This window comes from Hipposideros armiger, unplaced genomic scaffold (genome assembly GCF_001890085.2).
Source record: "Hipposideros armiger isolate ML-2016 unplaced genomic scaffold, ASM189008v1 scaffold_511, whole genome shotgun sequence".
Lineage (NCBI taxonomy): Eukaryota > Metazoa > Chordata > Mammalia > Chiroptera > Hipposideridae > Hipposideros > Hipposideros armiger.
This window is the reverse complement of record NW_017731861.1, coordinates 1,032,832-1,052,319: the sequence shown is the minus strand read 5'-3', so window position 1 is coordinate 1,052,319 and position 19,488 is coordinate 1,032,832. Positions and strand designations below refer to the sequence as shown.

At 56.9% G+C, this 19,488-nt stretch overlaps 1 protein-coding gene across 6 annotated transcripts in view; it reads right to left on the bottom strand.

Annotated features, from left to right (window-relative positions):
• Positions 1 to 18,757, bottom strand: part of CLK3 (CDC like kinase 3) — a 28,617-nt gene extending 9,860 nt beyond the window's left edge. The window contains exons 1-5 of one of the 6 annotated variants that reach the window (XM_019667961.1): positions 18,699 to 18,757; positions 18,245 to 18,275; positions 8,390 to 8,566; positions 7,931 to 8,161; positions 545 to 696 (exon numbers count right to left, since the gene is read on the bottom strand). In XM_019667961.1, the coding sequence (XP_019523506.1) occupies positions 545 to 696; positions 7,931 to 8,017 (239 nt within the window). In that variant the 5' untranslated portion in view covers positions 8,018 to 8,161; positions 8,390 to 8,566; positions 18,245 to 18,275; positions 18,699 to 18,757. Of the gene's footprint in view, positions 1 to 544; positions 697 to 3,241; positions 3,267 to 4,003; positions 4,385 to 7,930; positions 8,162 to 8,389; positions 8,603 to 18,244; positions 18,305 to 18,698 lie in introns of those variants that run through there. The other 5 variants (XM_019667962.1, XM_019667963.1, XM_019667964.1 and 2 more) reach the window with 5 other exon arrangements.
• Positions 18,758 to 19,488: the final 731 nt, after the last annotated feature.

The following is a 19,488-nucleotide window of genomic DNA, read 5'->3' as shown; positions in this document are numbered from 1 at the left end:
AGAGAGAGAGAGAGAGAGAGAGAGAGAGAGAGAGAGAGAGAGAGAGAGAGAGAGAAGCCCAGCCTCCAGAACCTCAGCTACTGATAGCACCCCGCCAGTGCCAAAGGAGGCAGAGTCCTGGGGAAGGTGAGCAGGGTTGAGCGTCCCTGAGGGTTCCAATGTCCCAGAGCGCCCTATGGTCTGGAGACTAAGACAGGACCAGGGAGCCAACCTCTGGAAAGGGCTGAGGTTATATTTTGAATCCCTACTGAGGAAGACTCAGAGGTTGGCAGGGGAGATGCTAGCCAAGAAACTGGGGGAATGTGTAGGGAGAAGGAAGACTCAAGCACAGAAAGAAGGGGTGGCAAGGATGGTAGCAAACACTGGGGCTTGGGAATACAGGTGAGATCGGGGAGGAGCCCAAAGCGGACAGGGCAGTGACCTCAGTGCAGCAAGACAGAGGCAGCAGTCACCTGAAAGAGCCCAGGGCTGCCACCAGCCTGCACACTGTCTCCCCACCCAACTGAGGGAAGGAGCCCTTCCTTCTGACCTAGGTCCCTCTCACCTTCTGGACCGAGACCTCCGGGGCGGAGGCTCCCTTCGAGACGGGTATCGAAGTCTCCCTTCATGTTCGCGACTGTAAGACCTCCTCCTCTTCCATCGGTAGCTCAGGTACGGGTCTGGCTCAGGGGAGCGGTATCGCTTACAGTGATGCATCTAGGCCACAAGAAATGGAAAGTCCTACTAAACATGCAGCCAGCCACCTCCGGCCACTGGGCTGCCGGGGCAGCCTAGACGCTCCTGAAGAAGGGGCCCATTGTTCTGTTTGGGGGCAGCCCCTCCCAGGGGTTTATGAAGTGAAGAAGAACTCTGAGGTCACACTGGTCAAAGAGCTGACAATGGGTACACCCTTCTCTGCCAGTGAACAAACAAACAGCTGCCCCCTCCCCCCCCTTCCCGCACAGCATCATGGGCCTGGTGGCCTGAGCACTGGGGGAACCAGGCGAGCCAGCACAGGTGCTGAGGCGGAACACTGGGAGGAGTCAGTCGAGCAGCACCACAGGAGACCAGGAGACAGGGGAGCCCTGTGTGCTCAATTCCCTCCTGCCGGTCTGTGGGGTCCTATGAAGTGCCTGCTCTGTCAGGCCAGAGGCCAGAGTCAGACAACTGTTGGCAGGGCACCAACACACAGGAACAAGGGGTGAAAGCGCTCAAGTTGAGAAGCCCCGTTGCCTGAGGAGGCCCTGAAGTGGGCCCCGCTCAAGGAAGCAAGGACTATAAGTTGGGGTGAGGAGCTACAGGCAGAAATGTGAAGACCAGCTCTTGGAGAAAGAGGTGAACAGGGTCTCACAAACATTCCCCAGACGTGGGGTTCTGGCCAGCCCCTGTTGGTCCATACTTGGGCTCAGCACCATGAAGACGCCAGGGTCCTCAGAGCATCCAAATACCTTACCTGAAGCCCATTTATCACCCTCGGACCATCTGCAGAGCCTTACCAGGCAGTGCCTCACCTCTACCCAACAGTACTGCTGCTCTCCCCTCTCCTAGCCCCTGCTCCAGGTCCCTTCTGCTGTGCCCGTCACAGGCTGGTATGCTCGGGGAGGCAGGCCAAAAGGGCCCCACCTCACTATCCCTGCTCGGCGGGGACTTATATCCACTCAGAAAATGGCCAGGCTGGATCAGCCACCAGCTGAGAGAGCTACGTGAGGCCAGCTCCCTGTTCCACCCACACCCAAAACCCTGACAATGCCTCCATGTGAAGGCTGGGCGAGAGACCGTGGCCTGCCTTACTCCCAACTCTTCACTTGGCCATAGCCAACCTCCAGTGGTGGTCGGTCCTGGGCTTGCCTGGACAAACCCACTGAGACTGCCCCATTTCATGAGAAGGGTCTGTCAGAAGAGCAGAATGGAATGGTTCCCCTTGGATGGGCAGGGCAGTGAGGCATATCTGACCAAACCCCTGGGAATTTCTCCGTGATCCTGAGAAAGTCACTGCCCTCAACTGCCCCACGAACAGTTGTCTTCCCTTGTCTACCTGGAAGTCCAGGCCCCAGCAATCCTTGGAGATAAATAATATGTAAGATCACCGGCACAGCTCCTCAAGTACTTGGACTATTGTTGTGTTGATGACCAGCTGACTAATGTTTCACTGTTTTCCTACAATTACCCTAGGTCAGGTGCCCAAGCTATGGAATGAAGGCAGTATCTCACATTTCATTAAATGACAAGGACAGAGGCCCAGCCCAGCCTCACCGGGCAGAAAAAGCACCAGAGCTGGAGGACATGGTCAAAGAATCCCTTCTGGGACCTAGAAGATTCTTACGTTCACATTAGCGGAAAGAAAACAGCTTCAGAGTCAGATAAATGTCAGTCTGAATTCTGGCATTGTCACTTCTAGCTGTGTACCATTAGGCAAATTATTAAACTACTCTTATATCTTCAGCTTCCTCTTGCAACAAGGGGATAGTAGTCTTAGTGTTCTGTGAGGACTGGATTGTCACTCCTTAAGTAACATGCTTAGCACATGCCTTCACATTAAATGCCTAGCACCAGTCTGGGCCCACAAGAGGTACCGAAGGCAGCTTTTCATTAACATTAAAAAGGTTCCAGGTAACACCTCTGGGTCTGTGTTAAATGCCTTGACGGCACTGAGGACATTTAGTAAGTCCCTTCCAAGGGACCATGAAAGAGAGAGCTCTGGGTAGAAAATCCTGAACTAAATCCCAGTGCTGCCACTTACTGCCACTCTAGGCCTTGGTTACCATACCTGGAAAATGGAGATAACGACACCTCCCCACCAACTTGGCACAGATGACAAGCTATAAAGTACCGTACACAAGGCAATCACAGAAAATAGCCTCCCCTTCAACACAGTCTAGGCAGGTGAAATACTGGGGCTACCTGATGCCCCTCATTATCTTCCCAGCCAGGGATCTAGGGCCCATTTCTCATCACTTATCTCTTATTCGGACACCCCAGCAAAAGGGTTGCTTGAAGAAGCTAGAAGCTGAGGGCCACAATTATGCTTCAGGAGGCTCTGCTCTACACAATGAAGAAAAAGCTGTGAAGGAAACCGGGCAGGGGGTGCCAGCTTCCTCTGAGCACAGGCCTCGTCGGCTTCTCATTTGTTGTTCCTGGCCAGAGAACTGGACCGACAAGAAGAGCAGCCAGCCAGGTCAGCGGCTGCCCGCCCGAATCCCAGCCACCCGAGCGCCCCGTGGTTATTTTTGGCTGACGCTGCTCCACCACTGCAATCTCAAACCTGCCACCTTGCAAGCCGCCACGGCCGGGTGAAACGCTCCTCCTTCTCAAGGGCATGGAAGAGGAAAGCTGGAAGGCTGCCAACTCCGCCTCGACGGGGGCCTGGCTCAGGCAGTTCCCACCCCAGCTCCACACCAGGGCGCCCACACCCGGAACTAAAGCAGAGACTCCCCGACCCAGAGCAGCCCGGGCATTTGTACTGTCAGCTTGGCCTGGCCCCTCCCCCGGGCTGGAGCGGCTCCATCATCACAACAAAACATGCGGGGCCCTGTGGCTCTCGCTCGCGACCCTTCCTGAAGCCCCGGGTCCCAGAGATCCCAGAGCCCCGTTCCCCGTAACCGCCGCCAATGGCGGCGAGGGAATGAGCCGGGGTGCAGCGGGAACGCAAGCCTGGGCCAGAATCAAACTCCAAGACGCGCGGGGAGGAGGAGCCTGCGGACCAAGCCTCGAGCCGAGGGTGGGGAGGGGTCTGAAGGCCCCTCCTGGCTAGTCTAGGTAGTTCCAGACTCCATTCCGCGGGCAGGTGCGGGGCCAAAACCGCATCCCTGCAGGGGGCTCAGAGGCTTCTCAGGCTCGGACTCCCGACACCAAGGGATCGAGAGGTTGGGGTCTGCGGTGACCACCCTCCGGGGGAGAAGCGGCGGGTCAGGGGTGAGAGGTCGGGGCCGCGGCCTGAGGTGGCCGAGGAGGAGAAAGAGAGTAGGCCGAGACCGACGCCGGGGCCTGGGGACCAGCAACTAGCGCCCCCACCCCGCCGACTCACCCCCGCTGCAGCCACCGCGGGACCGGGACTACACTCACCGTCTCCCAGGCTCAGGCTGCGGCTAGGCCCCACTCTCCGCTCCGAGCGCCTCTTCCGCTTCCGGCTCCAGCCTCCGCCCGCGGTGACCCCGCCCCCCGCGTGACGCAGCGGTCGCCAGCCCAGCTTGGTGGCCTGGCCGCTCTAGCTCCCGACTCGAAGGCTCTGGACGACCCGCCTCCTCCGCCCCGATCAATGCGGCCTCTGTGGAGACTGTTTCCGCAAGGGCCTAGGGGACGTCCCAGTCCCGCCCGCCGCCGTGTCGCGATTCACGTAGGCCCCCAAGACGCGACTGGGCGACTGGCGGGCACTGGGAGTCGGAAGGTGAAGTTGCGACCCTGCCGGAGGGCTCCGCCCGCTCTGCCACCACGACCCCGTCTGCGCCCGCCAACCCCTTCCTGCGCGCAGGGAGGAGGGCATTGTTGCGCGGTCGCCTCAGTGAAGAGCTGGCTGGCCTCGAGCTCCTGTCCGGCCCAGGGCCCCGGAGGGCGCCAAAACCGACGGAGGTCTGTGCGCCGAGGCTCGTGAAGGCGGTCGCGATTCGTGCTTACGTGAAAGAAGCAAAAAAGACCACATTCTGTGTGTGTGGGGGGGGGGCGGTAAAGCCATGGCGGCACGCCCAGCGCCGGTGGGCACGCAGTGCGGTTTGTGAGGAGACGCCCGAGAGCCCTGTAGGCGGAGTCTCCTTTTCTGGGAGCACCGCAGCAAGTGCCTTGTTTCTCAGTTAATAGATCCCGCGCCCTACTGTGGTCGGGCCCCCCTGACCACTTCTCGGAGTTACTCGACGACCACTGGATCAACAAAACCCTCCCACCTGCTGTCCCGCGCTTGGTCGGAGCTGGATAACGAGGCCCCATTTTACAGATAAAACCGAGGTCGGGCTTTTTGGGAGACCTCATGGTTTGTGAGCGAGCACGACCCCGGGTTTCCGTTGGCGTTCTCAGCTAAGCCCGAAGGCGGGGCCCCTAATTGCTTCCTTGCCACGCCAGGGCTGGAACGGGAGGGGCGAGGCATCCCTCAAGGCCCCGCCCCTCCCTGGAGTCACGCCGCGGGGGTAGCCAGGGTTTTCCCCGGCCCCGCCCGCGTCACGCCTCCTCCCCAGTGAGGACTGGGCACGCCCCCGAAGCAAGGTGCCGTCTTGCAGAGCTTGGGGTCCCCCCAGGCGCGGTCCGAGCGGAGCCATCCACAGCGGAGTTGCGGAGGCCCCTCTAGTCCTAGGTGTCTGGCTCTCCCTTAAACTGGGGTCCCTTAAACTGGTGGCTTGAGGGGATGCTTGGTACCCCAAATCTGTTAGCTTCACCACCTACATCCGAAGTAAAAACGGGACGCCTGCTATGCCAAGGCAGCCTCAAGACCGGCTCCTACTCCCCTGCCAACCAAGTGCACCCGCCCTCCATTATAGAGATTCTGGAGCCTCTTCAAGCCCGGCTATCCCCGCCTCTAGGCTCCACCCCCTTAGTATGCTGCCCGGTGCCGGAGATTTTGAGATGCCATTCTCGCCGGGGCCCAGTGCTTGACCTGTGGCCGCGGCCACACCAGCTGAGTTTCATCTCGATGTCATCCACGCACACGAGGTGGGAGGACTCTGGTGCCTGCTCCTCCCACCGCTACGTGTGGCTGCGTTTCCAGGGCTCCTGGAAGCCAGGGCCGCAAGAGCACTGGAGGTCAGAGAGGCTCCTGTCCTCAGCCCTGCCTCAGGCGCCAGGTTCTGAGGGCTAAGTCGGGTCCATCTTACCACCATAGAGAACCCAGGAGTCCCTGCCTCTCAGTAACGAAGATGCTCTCCCATTTTCTAAAGTGAAATAGGAGCCCGCTCCCTCGCCAAAATCTGCGGCCCAGCAGCTGCCGTGCCTGAGTCTATTAGAGCTTCATTCTTTTGGCTCTTAATTCCTAAAAGAACTCACACCTAGAAGAACGCAGAGGCAGAGTCTCAGGCACGTAGAAAAAGATCCGCCCTGAGGTAATCTGGGTAACTCCGCCCACCGCGACCCCACCCTTTCACCTCATTTCTCTAGTGCTGGACGACTGAGACCTGGGGAGCTCAGTGGGAGGACCACCTTCAGAGGAGGCTCGCTGCACATCTTATGCCCCTCAGGCCCAAGCTCTCCCCAGGCCTCAACCCTCAGCCACCTGTGCCCACAGCAACTCTTGCCCCTCCATGTCCTGTTTGCCCCCCTGGGCTCCTGGCGCAGCCCGCCATCCGCTCCAGGCCCCAGCTTCACTGACCCCCCCTCCTTGTCCTGCTGCTCTCTCTCTCTCTTCTGTCTGCCACGTCCACCTTCGCCTTCTCTGAGGGCAGTTAATTCGCCTTCAAGCCTCAATCAACCCCAGGGTCACCTCTCTGGACAGTCTGGCTTCCTTCCCTGTGCTCCCATGATACTTGGTGCCTGTGCTGTCCTCTGCCAGCTCTGCAAGCTCAGTAACCTGGCAGACCATGAGCCCCTCCAAAACCAAGCCAAGCAGAGCTTGGGGTCCCAGTAAGGGCTGGGGCTGCCCATGGAAGCCCCTATTTCTGAGTGGGAAGACAGCACCCAGCCAGAGTGGAGTCCTCGGTTCATTTTGGAGAGGCCTTTATGTGGTGGTGAAATACAGGAGAGAGCTTGGAGGGGGCTGCAAGAATAAGGGCCTGGCGTTGGGAGAGGAGAGAGTCGAGGTGTCCAGAAGGAAGGGCATGGTGGGTATGGTGCCATCCTGAACAGGGAGCAGGTCTGGGAATGTGAGGAGTGGGCAAGTCAGTCGGGACAGGTGGTCTCAGTCCAGTAAATCCTCTCCTCAGTGGGTACCCTCTTCCTGTGCCCACACAGAGCTGGGGCAAGGTACCTGGTTCCTGGGGTGTGGGTAGGGAGACAGTGGTAGGATTCTGAGGCCCGAAGTGGGGGGGGGGGATAAGGAGGAATAATGAGCAGCTCCTGTCTACCTCATGAGTTCCCTTACCAGGCTTGTAGGGCATGGGGGTCAGGGCCCCCATCTCACAGCTGGAGCTATGGAAGCCAAGGTATCAGAGCAGTGACATTCGAGGGCTTCCGACGCCCCACATCAGAGCCAAACTATCATGTCCCCCAAATGTTCCCCTGACCTTGCATTTCCAGACTCGCACATTGGGGAGGAGAGGAGGAGGGATGGAGCCTACTTCAAAATTGACTGACTCCCTGCAACTGACCTGGGGCAACTGATGTCCTCTTCTGAGTTTCAGTCCCACCTTCCCAAACTAGGGAGGCCCAAATGAGCTTGTTGGTAAGCACGTGGCTGGGTCACAGCACCCACAGCTCATGGAAAGTTGGGACTGAGAATTGTTTAGCAGGGCTGAGACTAGTGTTTATTTGAAATCTGAATTACTAGTGAAACTCCTGGGCCAAGAGGCTGAGCTGGAGGGTTTAAGTGCCTGCTCAGCCCAGGGCCTCAGCTTCCATATCAGAGGGGCCTCAGGGTTTCCCATCCATCTTGTTCTCAGGACACACTGACTCAGAGCCCCATGGACCTGGTGCAGGCCCTTCCTGCTGTCCCGGCACTCCTGTCACTTCCGGTCACTACATTGTGCCTGCCCACCCAGCTGCAGTGAAGTGTGCAGGTGAGTGTGGGGAAGGGAGGCATGGCAGCCCCTGGGGCCCAGGCCGAAGCCTGGCAGGTGCTCTCTCTAGCAGGTGCTCAGACAGAACCCGGAACTGGAAGCCTTTAAAGAAGGACCTGTGGGTGTGGCTGGCAGCAGGCCGAGCTGGCCGGCTGCCTGTGAGTGGCACTGGAGGCCCGTTGGAGCAAGCACAGGGGCTCGGCAGGGCCTGCCGTGAGTTACTGGCTCTGAGGCAGAAAGTGAGGCTCCCATCCTCTCCCCCGGATCTTCCTGGCTTGTTGGGAACCCTAGGGAGGTTCCCTGAGCTAGCAAGTTCCCCTTACCAGGCTGAAGTCTCCCAAACGCTCAGGGCTGGCACCCACATCTGGTGTCATGTTCTCCAGAAGAAGGCTCGTCAGGGTCTGGAGCATCCAAAGGAGACAGGAATCGAGTCTCCAACAGGGCTGCCGTGCTGAACAGTGTCATCTCTGTGAATGGTGCCCCACGAAGGTGTGCAGTGCATTGCCTGGTGTGTCTAGGGGCACTGGATAGAGGCGAAGGAAAGACCAGGGTCCCTGTGACCCCCAGAGAGAGTCAGAGGGAGGGAGGTGGCTGGTTGTAGCTCAATGCACAGAAGAGTTTGCCCAGAAGCCCAGTTCCTCCTGGTGAAAGCTGCAATCCCCAGGGAGAGAGAGAGCTAACCAAGCTGAGGCTCCTAGGGAAGGTAACCAGCATTTCTGCCCCATGTCAGAGTGTGGACAGCGCCACCCTGTGATACCCTAGATATCCAAGCCTTTACTGACCTGGGGGTCTCAGCCCACAGCTGACTCCTAGAGCCCCTGCTCCCTGGGGTGATTGATGGACAACTTGTCTCCTCATGCTTGCCTGCTCTCCAGCATTCCATAACAGCATCCCTGATCTTGCTGGAGCTCCAAAGCCATCAGCAGTTGGGGTGGAGAGGTAATGTATCTCAGGTCCAGCTGAAGGAAGAGAGATGCACATCTGGAGGCTGTAGTGATAACAGCTGGGCAGCCCCTCAGAGCTGTGGGATGTTGTCTCTTATGTATAAGCCAGGGCACATGTTCATGCTGGGCCGTCAGCTGAGCCCCTGGCTGGGCTTATCACAGCTGGTGGAGCAGACAGGGCCTCATGATAAAGGATTCTGCTGTATCAGAATCCACAGGCACTGCTGTGCCTGGGGGAAGGAGAAGCAGTCCTCTCCAGGGGCCCCATGAGGTCTTCAGCCCTTCCCCCAGCAGGTAGAATACTCCCAGGCCCACCTGGAGCAGGAGAGGCATCAGCTGTAGGGGTCCCAGGGACAGGAGGAGTGGAGGAGGCCAGACCAGGACATAAAAGACAAGTGAGGGTGCCAGCTGATGGGGGAGGGGCCAAGTGAGAGAGGATGGGCAGACAGTCTTTTCTGCCCAGAGGAACCTGCTACTGCAGGCAGAAGTGGAAAAGGCCCAGAAGTGTCTGGACCAGATGAGCTGACAGCCCCTTAGCCTAGAGTCCCCCGGGGTAGTCCCTCTCCAAGTGGTTGCATGGCAGGACCCTGAACACTGGCCCTGCCCTATATCTCCTTCTCTGGTCTTTATTCCTGGAGCAGTAGCGGGGGAAGGAGGGCAGTGCAGGGGCCTCTGTTCAGCCCAGAGAGGGACCCATTTGGGGAGACCCTACAGTCATCCAGCTGACTTCCCTCTTGGTTCAGATGGGAAAACAGAGAGCACAGGGTAGGGAAGAGCTTGTTCAGGGTCATAACAGTGTGGTCTGGGAGTTTGGAGGGGCCCCAGGTCCTGGATGAGTGTTTCTGTAAGAGATGCTGGTGCCAGGCCTGCAGGGCCAGGAGCAGAGCTGGGATGGGAACTAAGGTGTCTCATGGGGGCCTGTGAGACCCCCGCCAGGCTCAGGACACACACAACCTTCCTGCAGAAGCGTCTGAAGCTCACCCAAGTGGGTCAAGACAGCCGGCAGGGTCTGCCCTACAGGGAACCCAAGGCACCAACTGAGTGAGCCAAGCTGCGTCCACCTGTGCCGGGGGCAGAGAAGCAGGGGAGCCTGGGCCCTGTCCTTGGGGGATTCTTAAGTTGGGTGAGGGGCTCTTGGGACACCATGGTAAAGAGAATGACCAGGAGGGACAGACTGGAGCAGGGCCTCCACACAGCACAGCTCCAGCGAGCACCATTGGCATTGGAACCTCTGAAACAGCACCCTCTGCTGGTGTGCAGCCAGGTACCGCCCAGCCTTAAAGCCTGGGGTTTGGAGAAACCTGTGTGTGCTGGTGGCATCCAAGGGGGACTTCTAAAAGAACTGAGTCCCAGAGGATGAGATCAGGGGCTCTGGGAAGAGGGGCGTGCACGGGTAAAGGCCTGGGGGCTAGCTGGAGCAGACAGATCCCAGCCAGGTGATCCCCATAGCCCTGGTGGAGGGGAGCCATGACTCCGAGTGGGGTGGGGAATTGTTCCCAGGTGAACAAGAGCCTCTCAGAAGAGCTGAGCCAGAACCACCAGCGACTAGGGGTCTGATGTGTTGGGCGGGCATGTACAGGCCCTGCAGACCCTGGAGGCAGAGCGCACCAGGCTGCTTGGAGAGAAGTCAGTGCTACATAGTAGCGCTGGGGGTGGCCCCTGGCCAGGAAGTCAGGTAAATGGCTGCTTGGGTCCACCCTTCAAAGTGCCCAACCTAGGCTTGGGTGGGTGTCCTGCTCTCACACTGGGTGAGATGGCCCTGTGGGCAGGAGGTGGGCCAGCCTCTGTCACCAAACCTTGAATCACATGGCCAAAGCCAGACTTTCTTCCCCAGGTAGCAACACTCCTAGTTGTCACATTCTGGCTCTTTTATGGGAGCATGTGGAAATTCTTTCAGCTTCAACAAACCCTGTCTCCCCTACACTTGGCTGAGCCCCTCCTGCTGGCCCAGGGCCAGGATGGGAGAGGTGAGATAATCTCAGCTGCTGAGCTCAAGTCAGGGTGCTGAGGAGTGGTCCCTGCCCAGGACACAGGGTTCTGTGTGTGCAGGGAGCCATGGAAGAGGTGTCTCTGCCCTAGCCCCATCCCAGCCAACAAGACATAGTAAGGATATCCAAGCAACTTGGAAAGAAATCATTGACAGTGGGGTAGGGCAGTGTAGCACCCATGCTGTGTTCAGAGTGCACCATTTCTACTAGCACACTCCAGGTCCAGGAAGCACCAGTACCCCTCAGGAAGAGACAGAGGAAGAATCACATCCCAGGCTTCATGAGAAGGTGGCTGAGGACTGGAAGGCATGCTGGCACCAGGTGACAGTTGCCTTGAAATTTAAAGAGGAGGAACTGCAGAGACTCCAGAGTCAGAATGAGGCCTGGCTTCGGCTCTCTATCCATCCCCTTCCTCTCTCCTCACAACCCTCTCCTCCCCATTCTCTTCTTCACTGCCCTGTTTTTCCTACTGCAGGCCAATTAGTCTCTCCCCTTCTTAGGATGCTTTATTCCCCACTTCCTTCCCTTCTTCTGCCTCTTCCTCATTATGCTCCATCACCCGTCCATTTGTTCAATATGCATTCACTGTGTATCAACTATATGTCTGACCCTTTTTCATGCACAGGAGAACCAAAAATGGGTCAGGCCACTCTTCATCCCCAAAGCATATGGTTTGGGGCCACCAATCATCAAGCTGGAAATTATAATTTAACATGCCTGATGAGGAGAGAGGCACTATAGAAGCTGGGGGGCAGCAGATAGGAAGGCCCCCCCTTCCCCCCAGAGGGGTTCCTGGGTCTCTGAACCTTACTGAAGGATGAACAGGCATCCTCCAGGAGTGAAGGAACAAAGGACATTTTAGCAAGAGGGAAGAGCATATGCAAAGGCCCAGAGAGGAGAGGCATGGAGGTGGGGGTGTTGAACACAGTCCCTGAACTAAATGAGAAGTGGAGTGGATGAAGGGGTCACTGTGAAATGTGGGACAGGACCAGAGCAACGCTCAGTGTACCAGGCCCTGTCCACCTGACTTCAACTCCAGTTTGGTGGCTGCCTCACCTAGACAGCGTCCTCTCTTAGTCTCCCAGGCAAATGTATGTGCACAGGCAGACAAGATAGATGGACACACACACCCCCCAAGATGCACATCAGACACCCAGAGACACAGAGAAACAGACACCAAGGAGATGGCTTGGAGCCACAGGGATGTAGAGTTGGAAGGACCCAGGATGGCATCACGCTCTGCTGCAGAACTCCCCACGAGAGCCAGCCTATTGATCTGGCTGGAAGGGGTGGGCACGGTCTCAGCAGCTGTGCTTAGCTGTTCTCATAAAAGGTGGAGTTGGTCTAAATCAGTTCTCTCAAACGGGTCCAGACGTGTGCTCTGAGAAGGCTGTTAGTTTATCAAGGGAGCCGAGTTCCAATGATAATCTGCGACTGCACACTTGTACAGAAAAAAGTCTCAGTTTTTGTGTTTCTCAACCCAGATCCTTGAGGATTGGAGGTTGTCTCCATGGGGTCTGGAGGGCCTCTGTTCTTTATGGGTTGTGCACTCTAGTCAAGTAGACAGCCCCAGACTCAAGGGGACAATGTCAGCAGGAACACAGGGCACACCGTGACATAGGGCTGGGACCTCAGGCCCCTGGAAGGAGTGGCGCCTGGTGAGCCCTATGCAAACACCCCAAACCAGTGCCAACTTGGGCCCCAACTCTAGAACCTTCTAGCCCTTTGCCCCTTAGGGACTGCCCAGGTCACTTCTCTTTCTCTAGTTCCTGGAGAGGCTTGCCCAGGACTCACCTTCTGTGAGCAAGTGGGTGCCCCCAGGCCCTGAGCCTGTCCATGAGGGTGATCTAGAATTCAGCCCTGGGTCATGGGCAGTGGTCCCGTAGGGAGCAGCTGATGTGCCAAACTCATAGCAGGGCAGAGGATCTCAGAGAGATGGGGCAGCAGCTGGATAGGGTCTGGCTGGCAGAGGGATGCGAGGGGCTCCCAGGGTCTCCAGCATGCTCCACCTCCAGTCCCATCCCCAACCTCAAGCTACTTCCACCAGACACTCCCTGGGTTTCTACCTCAGTCTGTCTTTCTCTTCATTCCCAGGATTCTGTGGTCTTCACTGTCCCAAAATTAGCAGTTAAGACTGTGGGCTCATGGGAGGGGGGTTGGGGAATGAGTGGAAAAGGTGAAGGAATTAAGAAGTACAAATTGCCAGTTATAAAAAACAGTCACAGGGGCCGGCTGAGTGGCACGATGGTTAAGAACTGGCTTGGGATGCCAGAGGGCCCCGGTTCAGATCCCACATATGAGGGCCAGTGACACTGCCCTCCACAGCTAAGATGCTGAACAACAACTCAACCTGGAGCTGGGCTGCTGTGAGTCGCCAGTGCCGGTGTAGGCTGCAGCCCCTGTGGCAGTGGGTTGCCATGGGCTACCGTATGTAGCCAGCAGCTGCAGTGAGCGGCCAGCAGCCGCAGTGAGCGGCCGTCTAGAAGCCGGCGTCTGATCTGCCTTGCCCGGGAAGAGCGTAATGATGGTGCCAACTTGGGCCAGTGAAGCAACGTCCTCCACAACTCGACGGAAGAACAAAAACGACAGCAACTTGTCTGTTCCCCTTCCCCCAATTCCCCAGCACTGTTCCCATCCCCCAATTCCCCAATAAAAATCTTTAAAACAAAACAAAGCAAACAGTCACAGGGCTGTAAAGTACAACATGGGGAATATAGTCTATAATAGTGTATCGGTTGGTGCAAAAGTAATTGCAGTTTTTTCTTTTTTTTTTAACCTTTTAAACTGCAATTACTTTTGCACCATACAATAACTATGTATGGTGTCAGATGAGTACTAGGCTTCCTGAAGTGATCATTTCGTAAGGTATATAGATATCTAATCACTATGTTGTACACCCGAAGCTATAATACTATGATGTTGTATGTCAATTGTAATTGAAAAATAAATTTTAATAAAGAAAAAAGACTGTGGACTCAGGAGCCTGAATACTGGTACTGAGATTAAATCCTGTCTCCACATTATACTAGCTGCGTGACCTTGGGCAAGTTACTCAACCTCTCTGAGCCTCATCTGGAAAAAATTAGAACAGTGACAATTCTCCTCCCCCATTAGCTGGCTGTGATGGTTAAATTGGACAAGTCTGTAGCAGGCTCAGTGCTGCGCGGGCACATGGCACGTGGTCATGAAATGTTAGTTACTGTTATTGCATGCTTCATGCTGCCTCAGGCATGGCTGCTTTGAGGTGAAAGTTCCCTTCTAAATCAGGGTCCCTTTGGGGCCAGCAAGCTGTCACGTGCAGTTTCATCTCATTCACCCTCTGTATTAGTTTGCTGGGGCTGCCATAACCGAGTTCCACAAAGTGGGTGGCTGACACGATAGCACCTGTCTAGTTCTGGAGGCTGGTATCTGAGAGCGAGGTGTGGACAGGCTGGCTCCTCCTGAGGGCTGTCCAGGTCTGTTCCTGCCTCGTCCCCGCCTCCTGGTGGCTGCTGCCAGTCTTTGAAGTCCTTTGGCTTGTAGATGCATCACCCCAATCCCTGCCTTCATGCTCACTAGGCGCTTCCCGTGTGAATGTTTTGTGTCCAAATTTCCCCTTTTTATAAGGACACCCGTTATATTGGATTAGGGCCTACTCTGATGATCTCCTTTTAACTTGATCACCTCTGTAAAGAGCCTGTCTCCAAATAAGCTCACATTCTGAGGTCCTGGGGGTTAGAACACAAACATCTTGTTTGTTTGTTTTTTTCCTGGGTTGCAGGGGAAGGACACAGTTCACCCTATAACAGCCCCCAGTTTGCTTCCTGCTAGCTTCCTGCTGGGTGGGTTAGGTGTGACTTGGGATCTTGAGAACCAGCTATTTTCTGCCCTGTTTTTCCCCTCCTTTAATCCCAGGACCCTGACACAGCTGCAGAGGCTGAAGTGTGAGTTGGTTGGAGGGGCCAGGTGATGAGTAGGGGAGGGTGCTGCTTGTGGAGCCCCAGGCACCTACCCCACATCTAGACCAGAGAAGAGCCTGTGGAGGCCCTCCCTGGGCTTCTCAGGAAGCAGGGTCCCCAAGAACATGGAGATGGGATTGTGGCCTGTGGCCCCAATCAAGCCCCTTGTTGTCTCTGGGCTCAGGTCCTGTCTGTACACTGGGAGTGGTGTTGGCTGGACTCAGTGATCCAGTAACCCTTGTCCGTTTACCCACTGGGTTACTGTCCCTGGGTCATACTCTCTACAGCCCTTTAGAACTGGACCTGTGTCCCAGCCGAGTAGCCCACTGACCTTGTTTGGGCTAATGATGCTCAGAATGGGGTGGGGCCAAGGGGACAGGGTCCTGCTGTCCCCATAAGTGGCTACAGCTGAGGCCCAAAGAGGAGCCAGAGGCCTGTCCAGGGTGGGCGCCACCAGAGGCAGAGGGGAGAACTCAGAGACAGGCAGGGGCGGAGCAGCTGCAGCCCCAGCAGGAGGTGAGAGCAGACCTGGGTGGTCCAGGCTGCCCCACTCAGATCAAACTGGGGGCAGGACTGGAGGAGGGGTCTCCCTGTGCTGTGTGGACCAGGCTCCCGAAGACCACACTATGCCCTTGTGACCAGCAATAGGTGAGACTGAGGCCACCTGGAGAGGGGAAGGTGGGGCTGAACCTGGGAGGTGAGGAGAAGGGTTACCTGGCTTGTTGGAATCAATGAGTTGGGATCAGGGTGTCTCTACCAAGGGCCAAGAGCAGACAGCCTAGACCCATCCCAGGCTGGCCCCCAGGCCGCCTTGCCCTTGCACTGTATCTAGGTGGCCCTGGGAGGGACCAGGCACTCACTCTTTGACAGGGTGGGCTCACCAATCAACGTAAAGCAGGTGCGTGGGGGCCAAGGCACAGGGCCCCAATGCAGGTAGCCAGAGGGGAGGGTCTGGAGATAGAGGGGGCTGCAGACCCAGGCCTGCCCCAGAGAGCCCTCACATGGAGGGAGTGTGACCCAGCAATATTTTGGGATACAGGAAATTTTTAATTACCGATACAGTCCAGAGTGGAAGAATGAGGCATCTTGCCCCCCCCCCCCCCCGCCCCCGAGTGCTGTTCCATCAGCCTCTCCAAGTACCTCATAGACATTAGGCCCCTTCTTTGGGTCAAGACATAGTCCCAGGCAGGACCCTGTGAGAATGGAGTTCTGAGACCAGGGTGGGGTGATGTCCTAGGGGAAGCACCAGATCAGGATAGAAGCCAAAGACTCCCACCCCCTGCCCAGGCTTCCCTGCAGGAAGTGGGCTCAGAGCTGGCCCAGATGCCAGCTGAGCTCCAGAAGGTCAGACATGCTAAAAGCCTGGGACTCAGCAGGCCCAGGGCAGTCCAGAAGCAGGTGCTCAGCAGCCCCCCCTCCCCCACCCCCATCACTGTGCCTCTGCCAGGCCTGCACACCCAATCCCTGGTACACAGTGGCCACTGAGGTCCCCTCCCCACTCAGTCAAGTCCCTCCCAAGCCCTCACTGCCCCCAGGGAGGCCTCAGGCCCTGGAATGTGCTCCTCTGCCCTCCCCTCAAGGTAGCAGACAGCCTGGCTGAGAAGCTGAGGCTGTAGGACTCTGGAGCAGGGGCTGGTGGAAAAGTGAGGACCATGGGGAGAGGGGGCAGCCGGGTCTGAGTGGCTGTGGGAGGAGAGAACCCCCTTTCCTCACAGAGATGCTCATTAGGCCCCACAGCTCTTCCCCTTCCCCTGAGGATCTGGGGCAGGTGGGAGAGGGCATTTGGGGCCACACTGTGGAGAGGCCCCCTCATCCCCTCGGGGCACACTGCCAGGCCTGGAGCCTGATAGATTTCCTGATCTGCCTTCTTCTTTCAGAAGAGGGGAACACAGGGGAAGAAGCAGCAGGGGCATGGCTGGGTGGGCTCTGGGGACACAGGGAGTCAGGACATCTGGGTTCCAGGGCCTGGGGTCACAGATGGAAGGAGAGCGGCCTCAGAGCCGAGAAGTCCTTGGCTTGAGTCAGCTCTACCACTGACCACCAGCTCAGTGAGTGTGAGCAAGTCGGCCTCCTCTGCGCCTTTTTCCTCATCCATAAGATGGGGATACTAACAGTCCCCATCTCAAAGGGCAATGTGAAGATGACATGAGACAGTGTGCCTGGCATGGTGCCTGATTCCTGGTCCCCCTGAGGTTCACTCTACCTGGGGTCCAGTTAGGGCGAGTCAGTCATAACACCACCAGGTGTGCCCAAGACCAAGTGCAGGTAGGGCTTTAATCACAAAGTCTGTTTATCCAGTGTTCCACCAACAAGGCATTATTTGCACTTCTTATGAAATTCAGGAAACCTTATGTAAGTGCAGCCAGCGACAGACAATATAACAAGTTCTAGTGCCTGGAGCTGCTACTGGTTTATGCTAAGAAGTCAGCAGCCAGGGGCAGTGCTGGGGAAGAGAGGTGGTGTGGAGACCGAGGCCCGGGGCTGCCAGGGAACATCCACACTGCAACAGAGATTGAAGTCAGCCTGTTGCCCACCCCCAGTGAGCTGGGTGGTACTGGCACAGAGGGCCTGGATTGACAGGCCACAGGGAACCCAGGGTAAGCCAGGAATCCTTGGGGAGAGGGGAGGCCCCGTGGCTATGCCTTTAGCCCCCAAGGCCAAGGTCTCTGTCAGACCTGAGGCACGGGGTTTGGAGGTGGCCGCAGTCACAGGCCTCCCTGTCCTCTGCCTGCTACAGGGCTTGAAATGCCCAGGTCAGCACAAATTTCCTGACTCTCAGTGGATGAAGCCACCTGGCCCTTTCCCAGGGAAAACCCTGTGGATAGTAGAGCCGGGCAGGGAGTGGCTAGTAGGGGTACTGGGGTCCTTTGGGGCTTGGTTGGCACATTCACTGCCCCCAGTGCCAGCAGGGTGATGACCAGGGACCCTCTGTCATACTGGTGAAGGCCTTTTCAAAGTGAGTTCTCATTCACTGGTGCCTCAGATCACTCTACAGTTCCTCTTTCAGACAGGGAAACTGGCCAGAGAAGGTCAGGAACTGCTCTAGGTCACACAGCAAAATAGCAGCTAAGTCCCCTGGTCCCCTAACCAGCCCCAGAAAGGTGGCTTCTCATTTCACACTGCCTATTCTGAGCTTGATGGCATGACCATCTTCAATGGCCACGGACAAGGCCCTCTTGGGGTTGACATCCCCCTGAAGGTCACCTGGTATTTTTCTTTTGCTGAACACCACCCCCCACCCCTCGCCCTGCTGTGTGCTTCCTTCCCTTACAGAGCTCTGCCAGCTGGGCTGCATGCCCCCAGAATCCTCAACTATGTCACTGAACACTCCCTCCATCTACTGCCTTAACTGAAGCAGAGTCTTGCAGGGGATACTCTGTGGCAGGGTTGGGGTTCAGGACATCTCTGGGGTTTTTTCCCACCATCTTCTTCTGCAAAATGTTCTCTCTCCTCCCTACCACCCACGTGGTTGCTGGGGGCTGCTGAATTCTCTAGTGACTGATCCAGCACTGAGTACTGAGCCCAGCTGAACCAGTGGGCTCTCTCCTGGGACCTAATAGAGTAGTCTCTCCAGGGCTGAAGACTGGACAAATAAATCTTGGGAACTGTCAACTGCCCTGTTTTCCACTGAGGAAAAAGCTGGATTCCAGTGAAAGCAGATGGAGTCGACAATTTCCAGAAAGTAGAATTGGGATGGAGACTTTGGTTCGGCCCAGGGGGTCTCCTGCATGAAGACATGAACCTGACCTTTGGGATGGTCATCTCACCTTGTGAGCCTGGGCAGCAGGGTGAGCTGGTCTTCAGGAGAAGGATGCCTTCCATGAGCAAAGCTTCTGGGTTCCAGAGCCCTCTAGAGGCCAGCCCCAGGTCCCGCTGCCCTTGGGCTCTCCCAGAAACCCTGGAGTCCTAGAATAAGTCCCTCTCCTTTCTCCTGACATGGGTCTGAATGTTTGGGTCCCCCGCCAGGGAAACATCTCCAACAGGCTCCAAAACAGACGCTGCCCTCCCATGAGGCCGAGCCTCTAGGCTCCTGGCTTGCTCTCAGCCCTGGCTCCCTTCTGTTCCCTGGCACACAGGGCCCTCCCCACTACCCCTTGGCCATCTGATCTGTCTGTGTCCCAAGGGGTTTGTACCTCCCTATCTCAGCTGGGCCCCCACTCTTCCAAGTCCTACTGTCCTAGTCGGACTCTTCTCCCCTCCCTTCCGATGGTGACTCCGAACCTTCTCTGTCAGACGTCCCAAGCCACCAACTCCCCATTCCTTCCGGGCGGTGACCAGCACTCCAGTCTCACCCGGATCCACGTGCCGCCCTCATCAGGCGGAGGCGCAGTTAGCAGTCCTGCCCCCTCGCCCCGCCCCCTAGGCTGTGTTGGAACACGTGGCCAAACATGGCCAATCAGGTGGGAGGTTGCGGCGCGCCGCCGGGAAAGCTGCCCTGGGAGAAGGTTGTTGCTGCTCTGGGCCGGCAGGTGACTCCCGCAGTGCGCCTCCAGGCCGAGCAGGGACAGGGGACAATCAAACACCCCTGCATCCTTGGCTTCCCTCTCCTCACTGCGCTGGGTCGCTCCTACCCCTCACGGAAGGCAGGCACAGGCGGGAGAGGTTATAACAGCTGCATTAGAGTCTATTGCCAGCCCTGCAGTTCACTAGATATGTGACCTCGAGCATGTTTCTGCTCTTCAGTTTCTTCATCTGTAAAATGAACACAGTTACTGCCTCACTGGCTGTGGGTGGAGTGTTCAGTGAGATACTATATTAGCGTACTTAGCGCTGTGGTTAGGGCGGACTCTGGGTTCTGTAGCCACTGAATTAGAACCCTTGCTGCTCTTCCCGCTATGGGATCTCAGGTTACTCTGCCTCTGTGCTTATTTTCTCGTCTGTAAAATGGAGATAATAGGCCCATCTCATACATGTGTAGAGGATCAAGTAAGTTAATTCATGCAAAGAACTAAAACAGGCCCTGACACACAACAGTGTTCAGTAATTGGTAGTTTCACAGCAAAGTTACCAC